This window comes from Zootoca vivipara, chromosome 3 (assembly GCF_963506605.1).
Source record: "Zootoca vivipara chromosome 3, rZooViv1.1, whole genome shotgun sequence".
NCBI classification, from domain to species: domain Eukaryota; kingdom Metazoa; phylum Chordata; class Lepidosauria; order Squamata; family Lacertidae; genus Zootoca; species Zootoca vivipara.
The window spans coordinates 80,351,779-80,372,283 of record NC_083278.1 but is presented as its reverse complement, the minus strand read 5'-3'; the positions used below and the strand labels follow the sequence as shown (position 1 = coordinate 80,372,283).

General features: G+C 41.9%; 1 protein-coding gene across 1 annotated transcript; it reads left to right on the top strand.

Annotated features, from left to right (window-relative positions):
• The first annotated feature begins 62 nt into the window (after positions 1–62).
• Positions 63–12,014, top strand: LOC118081809 (sulfotransferase 6B1). The gene is made up of 7 exons (XM_035108278.2): positions 63–3,218; positions 4,584–4,702; positions 4,945–5,034; positions 7,306–7,432; positions 7,869–7,963; positions 8,847–9,003; positions 11,844–12,014. The coding sequence occupies exons 1-7, from the start codon at positions 3,020–3,022 to the stop codon at positions 11,972–11,974; spliced, it is 918 nt and encodes a 305-aa protein (XP_034964169.1). The 5' UTR covers positions 63–3,019; the 3' UTR covers positions 11,975–12,014.
• The last annotated feature ends 8,491 nt before the right edge of the window (positions 12,015–20,505 follow it).

Sequence of the window (20,505 nt, the reverse complement as noted above, 5' to 3'; positions counted from 1 at the left end):
CAGTGATCTCTTCTTTAATGGCTATGTCCTACTTCGAAAGATATGCTGTACTTGTTTTACCTTCTCAATCATATTGTGGAGCCAAAACCCACTGTGCCAATAACCACTACACCACATTGGCTTACCAAGCAGTGCATGATGGTCCTGAATACTTGAATGGTCATCACAGTAACAACAAATGTAGAAAGCTACCATGGCAAAGTATGTCAGGTGTTGAGAATCGTTGACCCTCCAGATGTTGCTCCCACCATCCCTAGCCATTGGCTGTGCTTGGAACAACATCTGTAAAGCCAAACATTCCCCACACCTGAAGTAATGTGGCACCCTAGGCATGCTGCTGAGATGGAAGACAGCTAGGATCCCTAATCCCAATACTCAAGCCAGTTTCGGCAAAACATTCGTTCATTGATACATATCTATGCTGCTTTATAATTTTAAGAATAAAATCTCCAAGAGGTTTACAGCCTGCATCAAACCATCAAAGAAAGCAATGCAAAATAAAACATTGCAGAAGAAAGTCAAGCTGCATTCAAAACAACAAAATAAAATGAAGACATTACCATAACCATTGCAAAATAACATTTTATGAAAGGGAGTCAGATAAAGTTGGATGACCAATGATTCAGTCAGGTATGCCCCCGTTATGTCTCTGAACCAGAACCCCTTTTGAGGCGCAGTTATAAAAACAACCAAGAAGGGGGGGGGGGCTCTGCTAGAGACCAAGTGAGGAGACCAGGCCAGAAGCTCTAACAATGGAACTGGTTTTTCTTGTTGGGCAGGGCGATATTCACCTAAAAAATCCCACCAGTGGAAGCCCTGGGCAATGACTTCTGCCTGCAAAGCAAGGCTTTCCTCTCTCTCCTCCCCCTGCGCACCCCCATGCCCTTTCCAAAATTTGTTGTGGGGGAGAGCCAGGTGAACCGCCAGAACAGCATGTGAGGGAAGGAGAGGAGGGATTGTTCTGTCTGGCAAACTGAAATGCTTGTGCTGATGAAACAATCTATAAAAACATGAGAAGACTTACAGTTAGCTGCAGGCCAGTCTGACATATTAGCTAGCATAGCCAAATTTCTCACCAGATAACATGTGTTTTTAATTGTGTTTTTAATATTCTATTGCGAGCCGCCCAGGGTGTCTGGGGAAACCCAGCCAGATGGGCAGGGTATAAATTATTATTATTATTATTATTATTATTAAGAATATGTGAAGATGAAATTGGCTGTGTTATCTGAGAAAAACCTCTGCCATATGAAAAATGTAATAATGGTGAGTAAAAAATGACTATGGGATAATTTTTCTCTATGACATGGCCTTTAGGTATAAGTAATCATTATCTAGTTTTCAGCTTTTGCTCAGAAGACAAAAATATAACTTCATTGGTTATTGGGGGGGGAGCAGCACCATGAATAAAATAACAACATTAAAAAATAGCAATCCACTTCCCACAGGGACATTGACCACTAACTGCCCTGCTGGGAATGGGTTAAAGTTTAGCTGGAATACGCCACCTAACCCCGCCCCTATCTCTGCTGGGATATATTTTATAAAATTAACAGTACTTCACAACTCCTTTGTATCTAACATCCAGTTCATAGAACAGGAGTTTGAAAAATCCTATCTTTTGTTCCAAAAGGGGACTTAACAAAACCTTTAAAAGATTAACCTGAGGAATGAAAATGCAGAACATGGCCGGTTTCAGAGGAGGTTTGGTTTCCTTGAGAAAATCTTAGTGACCTGCTATTTGGTAATCCTGTTATATTAAAGCTTTTTGATATGCTGAGAACTTCAGCTGTAAAGCAAACATGTTTTTTTAAGTGACTGGATGCTGTTACGGCCTCGCCAGTTTGATATATAGTTACCTTCATACTTCTCCTTTTGCAAATACTATTTAACACTGCAAATATGCAAACTTGTTACCATAATAAAAATTTGTAAATGTACATGGCAACCCAAAAGTAGGTCATACTTAGTTTATATGTCTTACTCTCAGGCATTCCTTTACCTGGGAGTAAGTCACATTGAGCACAATTGGGCTTACTTCTGAGAGTCATATATATGTAGGGAGCACGGTAAATGTTTTTAATTGTGAAAGATTGACTTTTTATGTGTACCTACCAAAGTTCTGAGAGACAGGGGTTTAGATATTTTGTATTAAGAAATCCCAAATGTCTGAACAAACATTTAGTTTTATCCTATCTAGAAACTAAAATAAAGCAGCCACGACTAATTTGCCCTGTTTGACAAAAACAGGGAGGGGGAAACAACTGGGTCTGATTGCAATTGGAAACAAACTATTAACCCTTAGCAAGCTGCTTCAGAACAAATAATTGCACCCACAGAACAACTCGCATAAGCACAAATGCAACTTCCCCTCCCTCCTCTCCTTTGAATGCTCCTCAAATCTGGGCCTTTTTAGTTCCATCATCTTTGAATGTGGATACGTGGCTGCAGGATTGGCAAACACATTTTTACAAATAATAGTTTAAGTTCTCTGACTTTTCCAAGTTTAGTTCCAAGTTTATGTGTCTAGGATTGAGCCATGAAAGAACTCAGTTTACTTTGTGTTTTTCACCACGTTTAACGCACTTTCAAATTCTTGAGAAAATGAAACATGTCCAGACTTTAAAGACCTATAAAGTTTGTGTCACAGAGTTCCCAAAAATCCTAAAAGAAGAAATGATGCACTCTAATATCATTAGTTACTTAAGCTGTCAGAATGGTTTCAGATTGCTTTCCTTCCCCTATACGGCCTCCAGTGTTGCAATGGCAAAAGCTTCGTGCCCAGCCCTTCAAATAGTGTGTAATTTACATATCCAGAAAATGGGGCTGTTCCAAGTAGGAGGCAAATGAGAACAGAGTTTGCGAACTCTCAGAGGTCAATGAGAGCATAGCGTGCGAGTGCTTGTGATTCAGAATTGCTTCCTCTTCTGCAATATACTTTTATTGTACAACTTCTGGTCACGCAGAAGCAAATCTGCCTTTTAAAAGGGGTTGTGACAAGACTGAGGCAGCCAACAAGATGGCCCAGAAAAAGACAAGTCTTGTGGAAATAATGGAGAATCTGTTAGCCAAGACTCGAGTGGAGGAGAATGAGGAGCTGCTGTTTACTTACAAAGGAGTGCTGTATCCAAAACTTTGTAGTCCTGGGACCTTTGAAGCATTGGAAGCCATGGAAGCTAGGAAGGACGATAGGCTGATTGTTGCTTATCCAAAATGCGGTGAGTATCGAGTTTTTAATGGAATTAAAGGGGAATGGATTTGGTTACCAATTGCTACGAATTCATATGTCTATTTCCCCCATGTAATCTGGATTTACAGTTTCCATGTTCTGTTGTGGCTTTTCATAAATGGTAAATGGGGATTTTATATGCAAAACGTGCAAAGCTAAGCTGAGCAGCTGACTCCACAATGAATAAGCTGCTGTGTGGAAGTGCCCTCTATTAAAGTTTGAACAAGGAAACCAGTGTTTATTTGATACCCAAAATGAACTGAAATTGGTCCCAGGTGAATATGTTTTGGGGTGCCTGGATTCACTCTTCCCTCAGTGGCTGAGCACCCCACAACAGCCATGAGCAACAACTCAAGGCCCTATTTTATGTGGAGAGGAGATGTGTGCCTCATAAGTCCTTGGCTACAACCCATCCTCCATGTGGCTCAGTGAGGTCTCTGAAACGGAAAGGATAGTCTCTTCCAAAGCCAGGCAACATGTTGCCAACAGCAGGTGGGGAGGAAGCTCTCTCACATAAGAAGAGGGAATAAAAGACTGCAGTCTCCAGGGCCAGCCAAGGGGCTTGCATGGTGGCGCCAGGCACTTAATCTGGATTTCTCATTTCCATGTTTTGTTGTGCTCATCAGAAATGGTACAGGGGGATTTTGGATGCCGTTGAAAACCTGCATGCATGAGCACCTGCGTCCGCAATGAATAAGCTGCCATTTGGAAGTACCTTCTGTTGCAATTAGAGCAAACAAACCTGTGCTGTTCCTTTTTTAATCAGGGGGAGTCACTTCTGAAGGGGCAACTGGAGTATCGGTGAGGGTTTTCTGCTATTTGTTGCCCCTTTGTGGGAGAAGCAGTTCTTTCTTTCTCAAACGTTAGTGCCCCCTTTTCGCCTTCTTTTACTTCCTTTTATCTGGTATTGTCTTTCTGTCGCCACCTTCTCTGCCATTTTAATTCACTCCTCTGTGACTCTTGTTCCCGCGTAATGTCAACTTGCCTGAAAACAAACAGGATTCATGGGAAAGGTTCCCCACCCTTGGAATCTAATGTGTGGCAACTGCTCTTTGTTGCCCCTTTGTTGGATGAAATGTGAAGAAGCTCCTCTGATTCTCCCACAATCAATTTTTTGTTCCAAAAGAATTCCCCCCCTTCATTTTCAAAGTCTTGACCATTTCCAGTTTGCATGGTGGTGACAGCTTTGTCATGACTTTCCTGGTGGCGCCTTGTGACCCACCTGCAGGTCCCAACCCACTGGTTGAAGACCTACGATTTAAGCTGACTGTCATATACGAACATGACTGTGCATTTGGTTGCGTAACTTATGCTCTTTTGATTCTTATAGGTCTCATTTGCTTTTATGTTGCAGGTACTAACTGGGTGCTCCAAATGGTCAATGACATGGTAGCTGCAACCCCAAGTTACAAGGACTTACCACCACTAGAAAACTTACAAATGCTTGAATTTGGACTGCCCACAAAAGTTCAGGTAGAGAAAAGGTGGGAGGGAGAGAAGTGAATACCTAGAATCAAAGAATTGTACAACTTGAAGAGACCCAAATGGTCATCTCCTCCAAACCCCTTTGTTTAGTTTGTTATTCTTCTTCTGTCAATACGTAACTCAAAGTGATTTCCCCCCCAATTATCAAGCTCAATAAAAAGAAGGGGGGAAACAGCCCCTCTAGATCCTGAAACAACAACAGGGTAACATTCCTTTCATTCTTATTCTAGGACATGGACAAGCAGCCTTCTCCACGTATTTTTTCTACACATTTTCATTATGATAATATTCCCAAATCTTTTTTTGAGAATAAGGTGAAGGTAAGTGACTAGCTGCTTCATTTCTATTATGATTGCCTAACACTCTAACAACATTTAACCACAATAAGGTAAAGGTAAAGGGACCCCTGACCATTAGGTCCAGTCATGACCGACTCTGGGGTTGCGCGCGCATCTTGCATTATTGACCGAGGGAGCCGGCGTATAGCTTCCAGGTCATGTGGCCAGCATGACAAAGCCGCTTCTGGCAAACCAGAGCAGCACATGGAAATGCTGTTTACCTTCCCGCTGTAGCGGTTCCTATTTATCTACTTGCATTTTGACGTGCTTTCGAACTGCTAGGTTGGCAGAAGCTGGGACCGAGCATCCCTTTAACCACAATACTGAGTACTTAATATGTGTATCTTAATTTGACAGCTCTTGTAAGGGGCCTTTGAAACTGTTCTCTTCACATGCTGGTCTGTCATAGTTCTGTTTCATGAGCCAAGCCCCAGAATAATATCTCCTTTTCCCCTTCTACTTCCCCAGGGGCGTTGCTAGCCGCGCCGTCACCTGGGACAGCAAACACGGAGGCACCCCCGGGGGCGGGGCGCTGCTCCACAGTGTTGTGACGTCATGACGCATACGTCCTGACGTTGGCTGAGTAAGCCAAGCCCTGCAGCACCTAGCGATGTTTTTGCCGAACGGCTGCCAGGACCAGTTTGCTCCCTTGGCCGACATGTGCTTTCCCTTCCTGCTCCGGTGTGCGCTCTCCCTGGGTGGAGTTGAGGGGCGGGCCAGCGAGGTGATGGTTGTGACGCCCCTCGCTGGCCCGCCCCTCAACTCCGTCCAGGGAGAGAGCGCGTCGGCCGAGGGAGGGAGCAAGCTGAGCCCGGCCCGCCGCCCGGCAAAAACCTTGCTCGGCGTGCGGCGGCGGCTGGCTTGTGATTGCTCTCTCGCTCTGCCACTGCCGGCTCACACTTTCATTTTTTTGTTAGTTTTTCCGGCTGGGGTGGGCCCTGGGCGGAGCCGCGTGCAGAGGTAAGGGGCATGCCAGTGAGGCATCACGCTTGAGGCTGGTGTGACGCCCCTCTTTGCTGGCCCACCCCTCGCCTCCACGTGCGGCTCCACCCCCAGGGCCCACCCCAGCCAGAAAAAAGGAAAGCGCGAGCCGGCAGCGGCAGAGCGAGAGAGCAAGCACAAGCCAGCCGCTGCCTCACGCCGAGCAAGGTTTTGGAATCGGCTGAGATGGCGAGTGTCTGTCACCCCCTCCAGGGCGGTGCCTGGGGCGGCCCGCCCCCCCCCCCGCCCCCTGTAGTGACGCCCCTGCTACTTCCTCAGAATAGATTCTCTGTTTTACTTGGGGGAAATTCCAAAGAGGGAATTATGAAGCAAAAGGCACGCCACAAAGTCTCTCCAAGGCAAAATGTTATTGGAAGCAATATCTACTTTTGCTAAACTTCCTGCCTTTTGTTGTGGCAGTCTGTTATATCCCAGAAACGCATGTCTCTCCCCACAACCAGTTTAAGTGAGATGGGCAAGAATAGACAACATTTTAAGGCACCAGCTTTTGCAACATTTCAATTTCAGTTTGCATTGTTATGTTACTTTCAGTACACTATGTCTGCAACCTACCGGTATTTTCTGGGGATTGCACCTAATGCCAAAATTGCATATGGTCAAAACACATTGGGTTCAATGGTAGTTGGGACTGCCCTCCAGAACCCTGCCCTCCTTTACTTTTTTAAAAACTATTTTGCCACTTGCGTAAAGCTAAATGAGCTCAAGTGGCAGGTTTACTCTATATAAATACTGTTGACTTGCAACTTGTCTGCATTTAACTTGCACAATCGCAGCTTTACTTGTTTGGGGGCTGGCCAGCATGCAATACCACAAATTAAACGCACACAAGGCAGAGAGCTCTAAAGCACTTTTCCTGTCACAGAAAGAGCTTTTAAGCTCTCAGCCTTTCTTTATTGGGCTCTGGGAAGGTCTCACATATGGGCTATGGGAGGCTCTTGGGAGAAACTGTGAGAGCCTCCTAGAGCCTGTGTGAGAGGCTCCCTTCCAGAGCAAGGCACAGAGTTTAAAACAGGCATCCCCAAACTTCGGCCCTCCAGATGTTTGGACTACAATTCCGACCACTGGTCCTGTTAGCTAGGGATCATGGGAGTTGTAGGCCAAAACAGCTGGAGGGCTGCAGTTTGGGGATGCCTGGTTTGAAAGCTCTCCACCTTAGGTAGGGGCGAATGTGCCAGCTCCAGAAAAGTTAGAGATGTTTGCACAGGGGAGATTCCAACAAAATCTAATATCTCTTTCTTTCTTTTTAAATAGATGTTGGTAGTATTCCGAAATCCCAAAGATGCTGCAGTATCCTATTACCATTTTTACAACAAAAACCCTGTTCTTCCAGATGTCAGTTCTTGGGATGATTTTTTTCAAAAATTCATGAGTGGCGAAGGTAGGTTAGAAGTTCTCACTTTCTGTACTTCTGAAACTTCCCACAAAGTATTTGTGTAGAGCTTCTGTTCAGATGAAAGGCAAACAAGTTTCAGATCACTCTTGATTGCAGGGGAAAGCCCACAGTCGATATTTCTTTTACTCAGACTTGCATCGTCAGTAGATGTCCTTCAGATAGTGGTGGATAGCCAGACTCATCACTAGTGGGTAATATGAATTTAGGCATCTTTTTAACACCTGATGATTTGTGTACAGATTTTACATGTCCATAAAATGGCTCTGGTGTTTCTCGGTGTTGGGTTAAATGAAATGAGCTAAGTGTTTTATTCTCATTGTATGATATGTGCAGCTTTGCCAGCAACTGATATAGTTTTGTTTTTTGTCCCGTCCCCCCCCCCCCCCTGGCTTTGAAATATGCTGTTTGCATTTCATTTCAGTTTGTTGGAAATCCTACTTTGACCATGCTCTTGCTTGGAACAAACATATGGATGACGAAAATGTCATGATCATCACATTTGAAGAGCTGAAAGAAGTGAGCATTCTTAGAAACTGAGATAATGATTCTGTTGTACATTCATTTTTCTTAGATGGCCTATATCAAGCGATATGTGGAAATTAAGACAGATCTATTGATGGTTGCTGAATTGGAAAAGGGAGAGGTGTTGTTTTGGTTTTCTGTTTCTGCTCCCTTCCCCCCCCCATTTCCTTTGGTTTTATTTTTCGTAATAAACCTGTAGTTAATATTTATTAGAAATGCATTTATTTTTGACTGAGGTTTGGAAGTTCTTTCTCATCATGCTGTGAAGTCTTTTTCTGCCAGTTTTATATTTCAACTTTTCTTCTGCTACAACTATTTTTTTTTAAAGAGCATGAGAATTGTGTATGTGCGTGTGTGTTTCTTTAGCAGGTTTGGATATTTTAAATGTTTTAAAATTAAAAAATAAATTACAATCCTGCAGTTCAGCAAATACTAAGCACACCAATATGCTAGTCTGATTGTGGTGTAAACTCTCTTGGTGTGTTTGTTCACAGGCTAAGTTTATCAGAAGTAGTGTTCCAAACTGTTAATCATTTCAAACATTTCTGAGTTAAAAGGAATATAGATGATAGAACATGGCACACTGGAAAAGGAAAAAATTGGATAGCAGATATTTGAGAGGGATGCTTTTCAAGGAATATAAGTTACAGAAGCAAATAGAAAGATATAAATGATGCACCTTTGCTGTGACAATGTTTCTGTGCTTCCTGTCACGCTGCACTTTTTAGGGCAGTAAACCACATACATTTCTGAATATATTTCTTCAGATATTTAGCCTGCCCCATTCTTGAATCTTAGGGCTGATTCTAACTTAGAAATCTACCTTAGTAGCAAATATATTTATGAAGTCATAACTAACTTTATTGTTATTTTCCAGAATCTTCACGAAGGAGTGAAGCGAATAGCTGAATTTTATGAATTACCTCTGTCTGATGAAATGATTAAGTCTGTTGCAGAGAGCTCTACCTTCCAAGCAATGAGCAGTAAATGTGAAGAAACACATGGTCGGTTTGCTCCTGTCCTTTTCAGGAAAGGTATTACACAACTAGTTTACAATGAATTCTATTTCTTCCAATAACACAAGCACCCTCTAGTGGTGCCATTTATGGAAAAAGCCAAACCTCCTTCTTTCTCTCTCCCATCCCACATATAGAACTGAAGTTCAAAAACACTAAAAAAAAACCCCTTATAAAGCCTCTGTAAGACCGTTCTCATTTTCTTGCTATCATTAGAACAAGGACATCTAACGGTCCAGAATAGTTTACACATCTCATACTTTAAATAGGCCAGGTTACAGGTAGGTAGCCGTGTTGGTCTGGGTCGAAGTAAAATAAAAAAATTCCTTCAGTAGCACCTTAAAGACCAACTAAGTTTTTATTTTGGTATGAGCTTTCGTGTGCATGCCAAACTTAGTTGGTCTTTAAGGTGCTACTGAAGGAATTTTTTTATTTTAAATAGGCCAGATTAGTCTGCAAAAGTGGAAGCTACTTGTGCTGTGACAGCACAGTTCTCTCCTACCAATTATTTCCAACTACCGTGTTTCTCCCAAAATAAGTCACGTCTTATATTTATTTTTTCTCTAAAAAAACACATTGCGGCTTATTTTCGGGGGATGTCTTATTTTTTTATTGAGCATGGTACGGGGCTTTCTTGCGCCGCCCGCTGAACCCGCTGCCGGGTCCCTGGGCTTCGTGCGGTGCGGCGCGTCGTGGCTGGGGCTGCTGCCGGCTCCTGCCGGCTACTGCCACTTCGCGCGCCGCCCGCTGCCGGGTCCCTGGGCTTCGTGCGGTACGGCGCGCTGTGGCTGGGGCTGTTGCCGGCTACTGCCGGCTACTGCCACTTCGCGCGCCGCCCGCTGAGCCCGCTGCCGGGTCCCTGGGCTTCGGGCGGTGCGGCGCGTCGTGGCTGGGGCTGTTGCCGGCTACTGCCGGCTACTGCCACTTCGCGCGCCGCCCGCTGAGCCCGCTGCCGGGTCCCTGGGCTTCGGGCGGTGCGGCGCGTCATGGCTGGGGCTGTTGCCGGCTACTGCCGGCTACTGCCACTTCGCGCGCCGCCCGCTGAGCCCGCTGCCGGGTCCCTGGGCTTCGGGCGGTGCGGCGCGTCGTGGCTGGGGCTGCTGCCGGCTCCTGCCGGGTCCTGCGGCTTCGTGCGCCGCCCGCTGAGCCCGCTGCCGGGTCCCTGGGCTTCGGGCGGTGCGGCGCGTCGTGGCTAGGGCTGCTGCCGGCTCCTGCCGGGTCCTGCGGCTTCGCGCGCCGCCCGCTGAGCCCGCTGCCGGGTCCCTGGGCTTCGGGCGGTGCGGCGCGTCGTGGCTGGGGCTGCTGCCGGCTCCTGCTGGGTCCTGCGGCTTCGTGCACCGCCCGCTGCCGTGTCCTGGGGCCCGTTCAGTCGGAGCTCGGCGCGTCTCTGTGCTGGGGCTCCCGCTGGGCTGGGGCTTGGCGCGCGCTGCTGCGTTTGCCGGCTCCCGCTGGGTCGGGTAGGTACCGGTACCCCCAACATGTCTTATTTTTGGGGGATGTCTTATATATTTTTGCCTTTAAAAGATCGTGCCATGGCTTATTTTAGAGGCACGTCTTATTTTAGGAGAAACACGGTATGTAGAGCAGGGTTCCTCAACCTCAGCCCTCCAGATGTTCTGAAACTACAATTGCCATCATCCCTGACCACTGGTCCTGCTTGCTAGGGGTCATGGGAGTTGCAGGCCAAAAACATCTGGAGGGCCGAAGTTGAGGAATCCTGGTGTAGAGTAAGAGGCATAAAAACCATGAGCCCAGGGCAGCTCATGTTTTATTATGTGAATAATCAAACAAGATAGTTAAAACTGTGAATAGTGGTCTAAGTGATCTGGGAGTTGATGGTCCTATTGAACTTGAAAGGTTCTAAGTAGAAAAGCAAAGGACTGCACAGTGGGATAGTTGGAATTCAGTGGGGCTTATTTCCAAGTAGGCTGGGAAATAAATACGTAATGCCTGAAGTGCTATGACTGAAAACAAATTAGCCATGGTATAAATTACTTCACTGTGTAATTTAAACAACACTATTGTTTACAATACTACCACATCACGTTACTTTAACCAGAACCATTTTGACAGGGATAAGCTTCCAAGTTTGTTTTTGTTTTTCCATTGGTTTCAGACAACAGAATATTTCCACAGATGAAAGCAAGCTTCTCTACTCTTTCTCGTGTTTGCATTTTTCCTGATTGGTGTCAAACTCCCCCCCCCAAAAAAAAGAATAGTTTTTTTACCTGCTGCAAATATAAGAGACATCCGCAGCAGGCGAGATAGTTTGAGAGTTCTTCAGGTTTAAAATAGACTGAAATTATAATTATGTTAAATTCTTATATAGCTACTAGAAGTGTAGCCAGTGCATTACAAGGAAGTTAAGATATTTTTAAAATCTTGCCTTAAAAACATATCAGCCATCATTGTAAGATCATATATTTTATGTTTGTGTGTGTGTGTGTGTGTGTGTGTGTGCTGCTTTTAATTCTCAAAAATCTCTTAGGCTTTTCTTGGGAGGAAAAGCTGTGTTTCAATAATAATAATAATGATAATGATAATAATAATAATAATAATAATAATAATAAAATATTAAAAGAAGCAGAAATATTTGAAAAAGAAAACCTTGCAACTGCACGCATGCATGCATATACCCCTGAAATGTTTCTGTCACTCACTTGTTACATCTCCAAACAGCCCATTCTGATGCATGCTAGTAATGCCCTTCCTTGGTTACTCCCAAGAAAGTGTGCATAGGGATGCAGGATGAGAAGCAACCCATCTGCTTCAGCATTCCAAAACCATAAATCTGATCTGTAAACCTCTATATAGGGAGGCACATATAGGGAGATTCACTGTTCATTGTTTCTTTATAGGTGCTGTGGGCGATTGGAAGACTTTATTCACTGAGGCTCAGAGCCGGGAAATGGATGCAAAATTTGAAGAGTGCTTAGCAGGAACTAAACTGGGTGCAAAGCTAAAATATGACCAATATTGTAAATTTTAAACCTTGGATTTGGACTTGTTATCTGAAGCCTTTCGGTTAAGAATAAAATGATGTTTAAGTGCTAGATACATCTATGCACATAATTTTTTTTAAAAAATGTTCTCAGTCTTTTTTTGCTTCAAAATCATGTAATCAAGAAAGAAGAAGGTGGAAGAGGATTGGACGAAATTTAAGATTTATTTGGAAAAGAATTATAAGTTAAAAAATGGACAATAAAGGTTGTGGAAGTACAAAGATGCTATAGAAGCAATAGTTTAAAGAAATAAGGAGTAAGATTTGTGATTTTTAGATAATAAGAGTTAACATATAAATGTATAGATTTATAACAAGAATTGGGATGGAAATAGTTATAAGAAGTTTGGTATTAGAAAACATGAAGAATATTGAAAATGTGAGCGCTGAAATGGTTACTAGTAGAAACGTGGAGGGGGGGGAAGGAGGAAGTCACTGATATGAGAATTGTAATAGTAAATGATGTATGAAATTTTTGGTTTATTTTTTCTTATTCTTTGTTATTGGTTTGTGTAGTATTTTTCTTGTGTGTTTTTCTATTTCTATTTTGTATTCCTTTTTGAAAAATTAATAAAAATAATTATAAAAAAACAAAATCATGTAATCAAATTCTTAACATACTAAATGGGAAGAGCATGAAGATCTGCTATGAAATATTTCTGGGGCAGTGATCTCTTCTTTAATGGCTATGTTCTACTTCGAAAGATACGCTGTACTTGTTTTACCTTCTCAATCATATTGTGGAGCCAAAGCCCACCGTGCCATTATGGCATACACAGTCTATGCCAATAACACTGACCCACCTTGCAGCAATGTTGCAAAGATGACTGAGGTACTCTCTGCAACGTGCTTTATAAGCACTTATAATACTGAACATTTACTTATTTCCACAAAACATTTGTCCTCAAAGACAGCAATCCTAATTCCACATCTCACAACTGTCTACATCCAGCCCATACATTTAAAGCACATGGCTCCCCCAAAGAATCCTGGAAACTATGGTTTACGCCCCACCGCACAATTCCCAGCACCCTTAACAAACTGCAATTCCCAGTTACAGGTAGGTAGCTGTGTTGGTCTGACGTAGTCGAAACAAAATAGAAAAAATCCTTCCAGCAGCACCTTAAAGACCAACTAAGTTTTTATTTTGGTATGAGCTTTCATGTACATGCACACTTCTTCAGATACACTGAATTAGAAGTCCCCAGACGCTTATATGTAGAGAAAGGGTGGGGAGGGGTGGTGGAAATGGGTGATAGACTGACTGATAGCTGTTGACGACTGCAAAGGACTGCAAATGGAGACTTCCGGTTTCTATCGCCACCGAGACGGCAGCACCCTCTGCGAGCTCCGCAACAGGGTGATTGCTGAGAGAGGATTTTTGGGGGTAACGAGGGCTGCGTGACCCCAAAAAAGACCAAGGGGGTGACTCTTGGTTGATCGTTTCCAGCGGCGTCGGACGGGGCTCTTGGCATTCTCCAGCCTGCGGCAAGAGAGCGAAGAGACCCAGACGCAAAAGGGAATTCAACACCTCTCAGCAAGAAGCCCCTAAGCCTGAATCGGCGTGAGAGCGGTAAAAACCCCTTTTAATGTTAAACCCGAGACGCGCTCTCAGCACTGAGAAATAGCAAGGTGGTGAAATACGGAGGAAATTGGAGAGTATAAAAGGGAAGGGAAGGATAAAACAAGCAGTGCTGAGCTGAGAAGAAAGACTTTTAAAACCGGGGGATAGCGATTGCTAAAGGAGTTCACTTCTCGGTATACAAAACAATCGGGCACGAAAACTAGAGGCTCAGTTTTTGTTCGAAGGCCGATAGGAGAAAGACTCTCTGGATTAGAGCTTAAAGTTGGAGAGCACAGACTGTCGTTATTTGCTGTTAACAAACTATTTGTGAAGGCGGTGGAGGATTACTCAGCGTATTGCCTATAAACTGTAAAAATAAAGGAAGGGTCCCGCAAAGCGACGGAGCTAAACGGTGTGGATCTTAGAATGGAGAGCTATTAAAGTTGCGAAGTTAATCCAAGAGTGTGGGGAAAGCTGAAAGAGTTACCTGAGACAAAATGGAGCAGCGTGGGACGGAGTTGGGCGGAGGCTATTAGAACAAACAGGAAATTAAAGGACTAACAAAGAACAGCGACGTCAGAGGCGGAGAGAGGAACGGTGGGGAAGAGAAAGACTGTGTAGAAAGGATAAACAACGGGAGAGCAGAACAGCGACACCAGCGACCATAGCCAGAACTGCAACAAGAGTGTGACAAGGGGATTAAAGCGGCAGGAGGAACTGTAAAGGGACTTAAAGTCTTAAAAAAAAAAAAGAAGGAGCAACAACATCAGAGGTTAAGTCGGAGGCTTAAAATGGGAAGCAAAAAACTCAACCAAAGCACACTGTTTAACCTGCAACAAGGAAGAAGGAACTCCGGACAAGAAGGAGATATGGAAGTGAAAGAGCTCATCCTTAGCTTGAAGGGAGACATAATGGAGATGAGAAAAGAATTTGGTGAACTCAAATTAGATGTAAATGAAAAGATGAGGGGGTTGGAGGAAAAATTGGATAAAGTGAATGAAAAAATAGAAGGGAATTCAAAGTCTATAAGGGAATTGGATATGCAGGTGAAAAAGTTAGAGGAAGAAAAAATAGAGATGGGGAAGATAACCCAAGAGAATAAAGAGAAGGTGCAGCAGGTGGATGACTTGTCAAAAAAACCTTGAAAGAAGTAAGGGATGGTAAAAAGGAGTGGGAAAAAGCTAGGAAAGAAAGAGAGGAACAAAGGATACGTCAGGAAGCTACATGGGATGCGTTGGCCTTGCTGCAGATGCAGGCCCAGGAAAAATCGCTCAGATTGAGGGGTGTCCCAGAAGAGTTAGGGGGGAATCTGCAAGAGGTAATCATAAAAGAAATAGCAGCATGGCTAGAAATAGAAGAAGAAGTGATGACAGGAAGTGTAGAGTCACTCTTCAGAGTGAACTCAAAGAAGGCCAAAGAAAACAACTGGCCAGGGGATTGTCTAATCACCTTCTATACAAAAAGACTGAGAAATAGAATGTTGCAGAAAAAAAAGGAAAAGAAATTAAGAATTGGAGGACAAAAAATTATAGTGATGAAGGAGGTGCCTCCCCGCCTCTTGAAAAAGAGGGGAAAATATCAGTTCCTTGCAAAAGCGCTCAGAGCCAACTCCATATTCTTTAAGTGGGAATACCCTCAGGGTTTGTCATTTAGCTACAAAGGAAGGTGGAGAAAATTTGTAACCCCCGAAGACGCTGATTTATTCTACAGGAGATACAGGTCGCAACTAGGTGGAGAAAAAACCCCAATAGAAGGAGAAATTGATCAGGAAATAGAGGAAGGGGAGGAAAGCGAAGAAACTGAATAAAAAGAAGAGTTCCAACCCCCTTTTCCTATTTCTAATTTTGGCTCCCCCTTATTTTTATTTTTAAGTTAAATCAATAAATAAACGAGTAAATAAATATACAAAATTTGTGAAGGTAACGCGTGTTGGAATTAATATTAATAACAATATGAACCTTAAACTAACAACGTGGAATGTTAATGGCTTAAATGACAAAAAGAAAAGGAATAGAATAAGACATGTATTAATCAAACAAAAACTAGACATCATATGTCTTCAAGAAACACACATTAAAAAAGAACATCAAAGATTGTTGATAGACCCAAAACTAGGAGTGGAGTTTATTGCAGCGGACGAAAGGAAAAAAAGAGGGGTGGTGATTTATGCGAAAGCGAACCTAGAACCACAATTACTATACGCAGATCAAGAAGGCAGAATAGTAATAATTCAGATTAAATATTTGGGAGAATCAATTGGTATAACGGGTATATATGCGCCAAACGAAAAAAAGACGGAATTTTATAAAAAAGTTGAGGAGAAAATACAAGAATATATTGAAGGGAAAATGCTATTAATGGGGGACTTTAACGGAGTCTGTAACCCGATGATAGATAAAACAGGGACTGGGAAAGGGAAAAAGAGGGGGAAGTTACCCCAGACGTTTTTTGAGATGGTGAAGACGCTGGATTTGATAGATGGTTGGAGGGTCAAAAATGAATTTGAGAAGGAATATACTTATTTCTCCAATGCAAAAAATGTGGCAAGTAGAATCGATACAATATGGTTGACATCTGAATTGCTAGGAAGGATACAAGAGGTTAAAATCTTACCTAAAACCTTATCAGACCATAATCCAATAATTTTACAGTTAAAACCAGAGTGGAAAACCGGAATGAGGAGGTGGAAATTGAATGAATCATTGTTGTATGATGAGAAAATAATAGAAGGAGCCAAAGAAACATTAAAAGAATTCTTTGAATTGAACAATAATAAAGAAGTGGAAAATAGAACTGTGTGGGACGCCAGCAAGGCAGTAATCAGGGGCTACTTCATAAAACAAAATGCCATAGTAAATAAAGAAAAAGAAAAAGAAAAAAAGAAAATAATAGAAGAGTTAGAGAAAAAGGAGAAAGATTTTAATAAAAACCCGAATAACGAAAGATTAAAGAAAGAAATTAATATGTTACGAGTAGATTATAAAACCAAAATAGAACAAGAAATGGATTGGAAGATAAGGCTATGGAGACAGAACACTTTTGAATTTGGTAATAAACCTAGCAAATATCTGGCCTGGCAATTAAAGAAGAGAAAAAGTGAGAAAATGGTAAATAGAATAAAAGAAGGGGGAAAAGCAATAGACAAGCCACAGGAGATTATGAAGAAATTTGTAAATTACTATGGAGAATTATATAAGCAAAAAAAGGAGAACAGGGAAGAAATAAAACAGTATTTAGAGGCACATAGATTGAACATAAATATAGAGGAAAAAACAAAAGAGATAGAAAGCCCAATCACAATACAGGAAATAAAAAATATAATGAAGAAAAGCAAACCAGGAAAATCGCCAGGCCCAGATGGGCTGCCGGTAGAGTATTATAAAAAATTGGAAAATATTCTCCTTAATCCGTTAAAAGACCTGATGAACCAGACACTAGAAAAGGGATTAATACCAGAGTCGTGGAAGGAAGCATATATCACGTTATTACCAAAACCAGACACAGATACAGAAATAATCGCAAACTACCGACCGATATCCCTCCTAAATAGCGATTATAAAATCTTCGCAGGAATAATAGCGCAAAGAGTAAAGAACATCCTAAAAGAAGTAATACACCCGAACCAGTCAGGATTCTTACCAGGGAGGCAGATAGCGAGTAATATAAGAAATGTAATTGACATCTTGGAATACTTGGAATTCAAAATTGATAAAAAAGCAGCATTAATGTTATTAGACGCCGAGAAGGCATTTGATAATGTCTCCTGGGAGTTTTTAAGGAAACAGACAGAGATGATGGGATTCAAGGAAAAAATACAAAATGCTATAGGAGCTATCTACAACCAGCAAAAAGCCAGGTTAATATTGAATGGAAGGGTGTCGGACAGTTTCTTGATAACAAAGGGCACAAGGCAGGGGTGCCCATTATCCCCGTTGCTATTTATAATGGTACTAGAAGTTCTATTAAATAGTATCAGAAATGAAGAGATGGTAAAGGGCATAACGGTCGGTAAAAGGGCATACAAGGTTCGTGCTTTCGCGGACGACATAATAGTAACATCGCAGGACCCCATCCAAAGTATCCCGAAAGTATTAGAAATTATCAACGAATATGGGAAGGTAGCGGGGCTAAAAGTGAATTATAAGAAAACTATGTTATTAACTAAAAACTTGGATAAGAAAGAAAAGGAAGAACTACAACAACTAACAAGTCTAGAAATAAGAAAGAAAGTTAAATATCTGGGGGTCTGGATTACGGCAAAAAGTCTGAACCTATATGAGGACAACTACAAAAAGGTGTGGAATGAGATAAAAAAGGACATGGAGAAATGGAGTAAGTTACAACTATCACTATGGGGCAGGATATCTGTAATTAAAATGAATGTACTCCCTAGGTTAATGTACTTATTTCAGGTAATACCAATATTGGGAGGAATGAAATGTTTTGCAGAATGGCGTAAAGACATGTCGAAATTTGTTTGGAATGGTAAGAGACCCCGTATTAAATATCAATTACTCACAGAAAAAAAAGAAAGGGGGGGCTTTGCGCTACCAAACCTTGAACTCTATCACGCAGCAGCAGGCTTGGTATGGGTGAAAGAGTGGATCACCTTGGAAAATCAAGAACTACTAGACTTGGAGGGAGCGGATAATCGCTTTGGATGGCACTCTTATCTATTACACGAGAAAGTTAAAGCGCACAGGGGTTTCCTAAATCATTTGGTAAGAAAATCTTTATATGCAATATGGACGAAATATAGAGGAATCTTAGAAACAAAAATACCTCTGTGGGCCTCTCCAATAAACATGATAACAGTTAAAAAAACAAACATGGATGAGAAATTGGCTACCTACAATGATATATTGGAAATTAACCAAGATGAAATTAAATTGAAACGATATGACGAAATTAAAGATCACCTTTCAGTCTGGCTCCAATACTTCGAAATAAACCAAAGATTTAATGAGGATAAAAAATTGGGTATTGCCAAAGAAAAATCTAAATTTGAAAAAATCATAATGAATAAAGAAGGCAAACAAATCTCACAAATATATGACCTGTTGCTTGAATGGGACCTCATGGAAGAACAAACTAAACCTTCAATGGTGAGATGGGCCCAAGATTTTGGGTATAATATCCTCGTGGAGCAATGGGAGAGGCTGTGGAGACAGGACCTGAAGTTTACCGCCTGTTACAATCTAAAAGAGAATATTTTAAAAATGATGTACAGGTGGTACCAAACACCGGATAGATTAGCCAAAATATACAAAAATCAATCAGATAAATGCTGGAGGTGCGGAACAGAAACAGGCACGCAAATACATATGTGGTGGAAATGCCCCATGATAAACAACTACTGGAATGTGATCTATGAGGAACTTAAGAAAATGACAAAAACAACAATTAAAAAGAAACCAGAGGTATTTTTATTGAATATAATGCCTGAAAATGTAAAAGGCGCGAACAGAACGCTGATGATGTATGGAATAGTCGCGGCAAGGATCCTGTTAGCGAGAACCTGGAAAAGTAACATCATACCCAGCAAACTTGAGTGGCAACTGTTAATGAAAGAGTATGCACAGCTAGCAAAATTTACAGGAAGAGTCAGAGGACAGACGAACCAAAAAATTAAAAAAGAATGGAGGTTATTTTACGAATATTTAGAATCTAATTAAATAATTAAGCCAACCAGCAGAGCGTACCTGAGCCCAAATGGAACATTTGAGGAATAAGATGTAAATGTAAATTAAGATTCGTGCCATGAAATAGAATGTAATATATGAGGTACAGAGAAGTAACGGGAAGTCAAATTTTAATTTTTCTTTTTCTTCTCCCTCTTTCTCCTTTTCTTCCCCTTTTTTCTTCTTGATTTCTTCCTTCTGTTCATCGTTGCTGTTTTCTTCTTTCCCTCGTCTTTCCTGAGTGTATCAGACGAGGCATACACTTTCACTGGTTTACTGGTTTACATTTCGTTATTGTGACTATGTATTTTTTTTCCTTTGTTAGATTTGTACATGACAGAATTTTTCTTTGGTTCTTTTCTTTGTAATATTGCTGCAATACTGTTGCATTGTGTGATTTTTAAATGGAAAATAATAAAATACTTTTTACTCTGAAAAAAAAAAAAAGGACTGCAAATGGACTTGCATGAAAAAGCAAGGGGTGAGGTGGCTGAGGATCGCTTTATCATGTATAATGAGATAAAAATCCAAAGTCTCTGTTCAAACCAGGTCTCTCCATGGTTTTAAGCTTGGTGATAAGTTGCAATTCAGCAACTTCTCTTTCCAGTCTATTTCTGAAATTCTTTTGTAGTAAGACAGCTATTTTGATATCTTGTATAGAATGTCCTGGGAGATTGAAGTGTTCTCCTACTGGTTTCTCTGTCTTGTGATTCCTGATGTCAGATTTATGTCCATTTATCCTTTGGCGTAGGGTTTGGCCTGTTTGTCCAATATAGAGAGCTGAAGGGCACTGTTGGCATTTGATGGCATACACAATGTTAGAAGATGAGCAATTAAATAGTCCTGAGATGGTATGTTGGATGTTGTTGGGGCCAGTAATGGTGTTGTCTGGGTGTATGTGGCAGCAAAGTTGGCATCTGGGTTTATTGCAGGCTCTGGTACCAGTATCCATGTTAAATCTGGTGGTTGTCAGTTCCCAGGATTCTTTGAGGGGAAGCCATGTGCTTTAAATGTATGGGCTGGATGTAGAATCGCAGATGCACTTATTCTCACAGCAACTGGCAAAAGCATAACTCCTGATAGAAGCTTACCAGGCAGTGCATGATGGTCCTGAATGTTTGAATGGTCTTCACAGTAACAACAGATGTGGAAAGCTACCATGGCAAAGTATGGAAGGTGTGGGGAATCGTTGACCCTCCAGATGTTGCTCCCACCATCCCTAGCCATTGGCTGTGCTTGCAGCAACATCTGAAAAGCCAAACATTCCCCACACC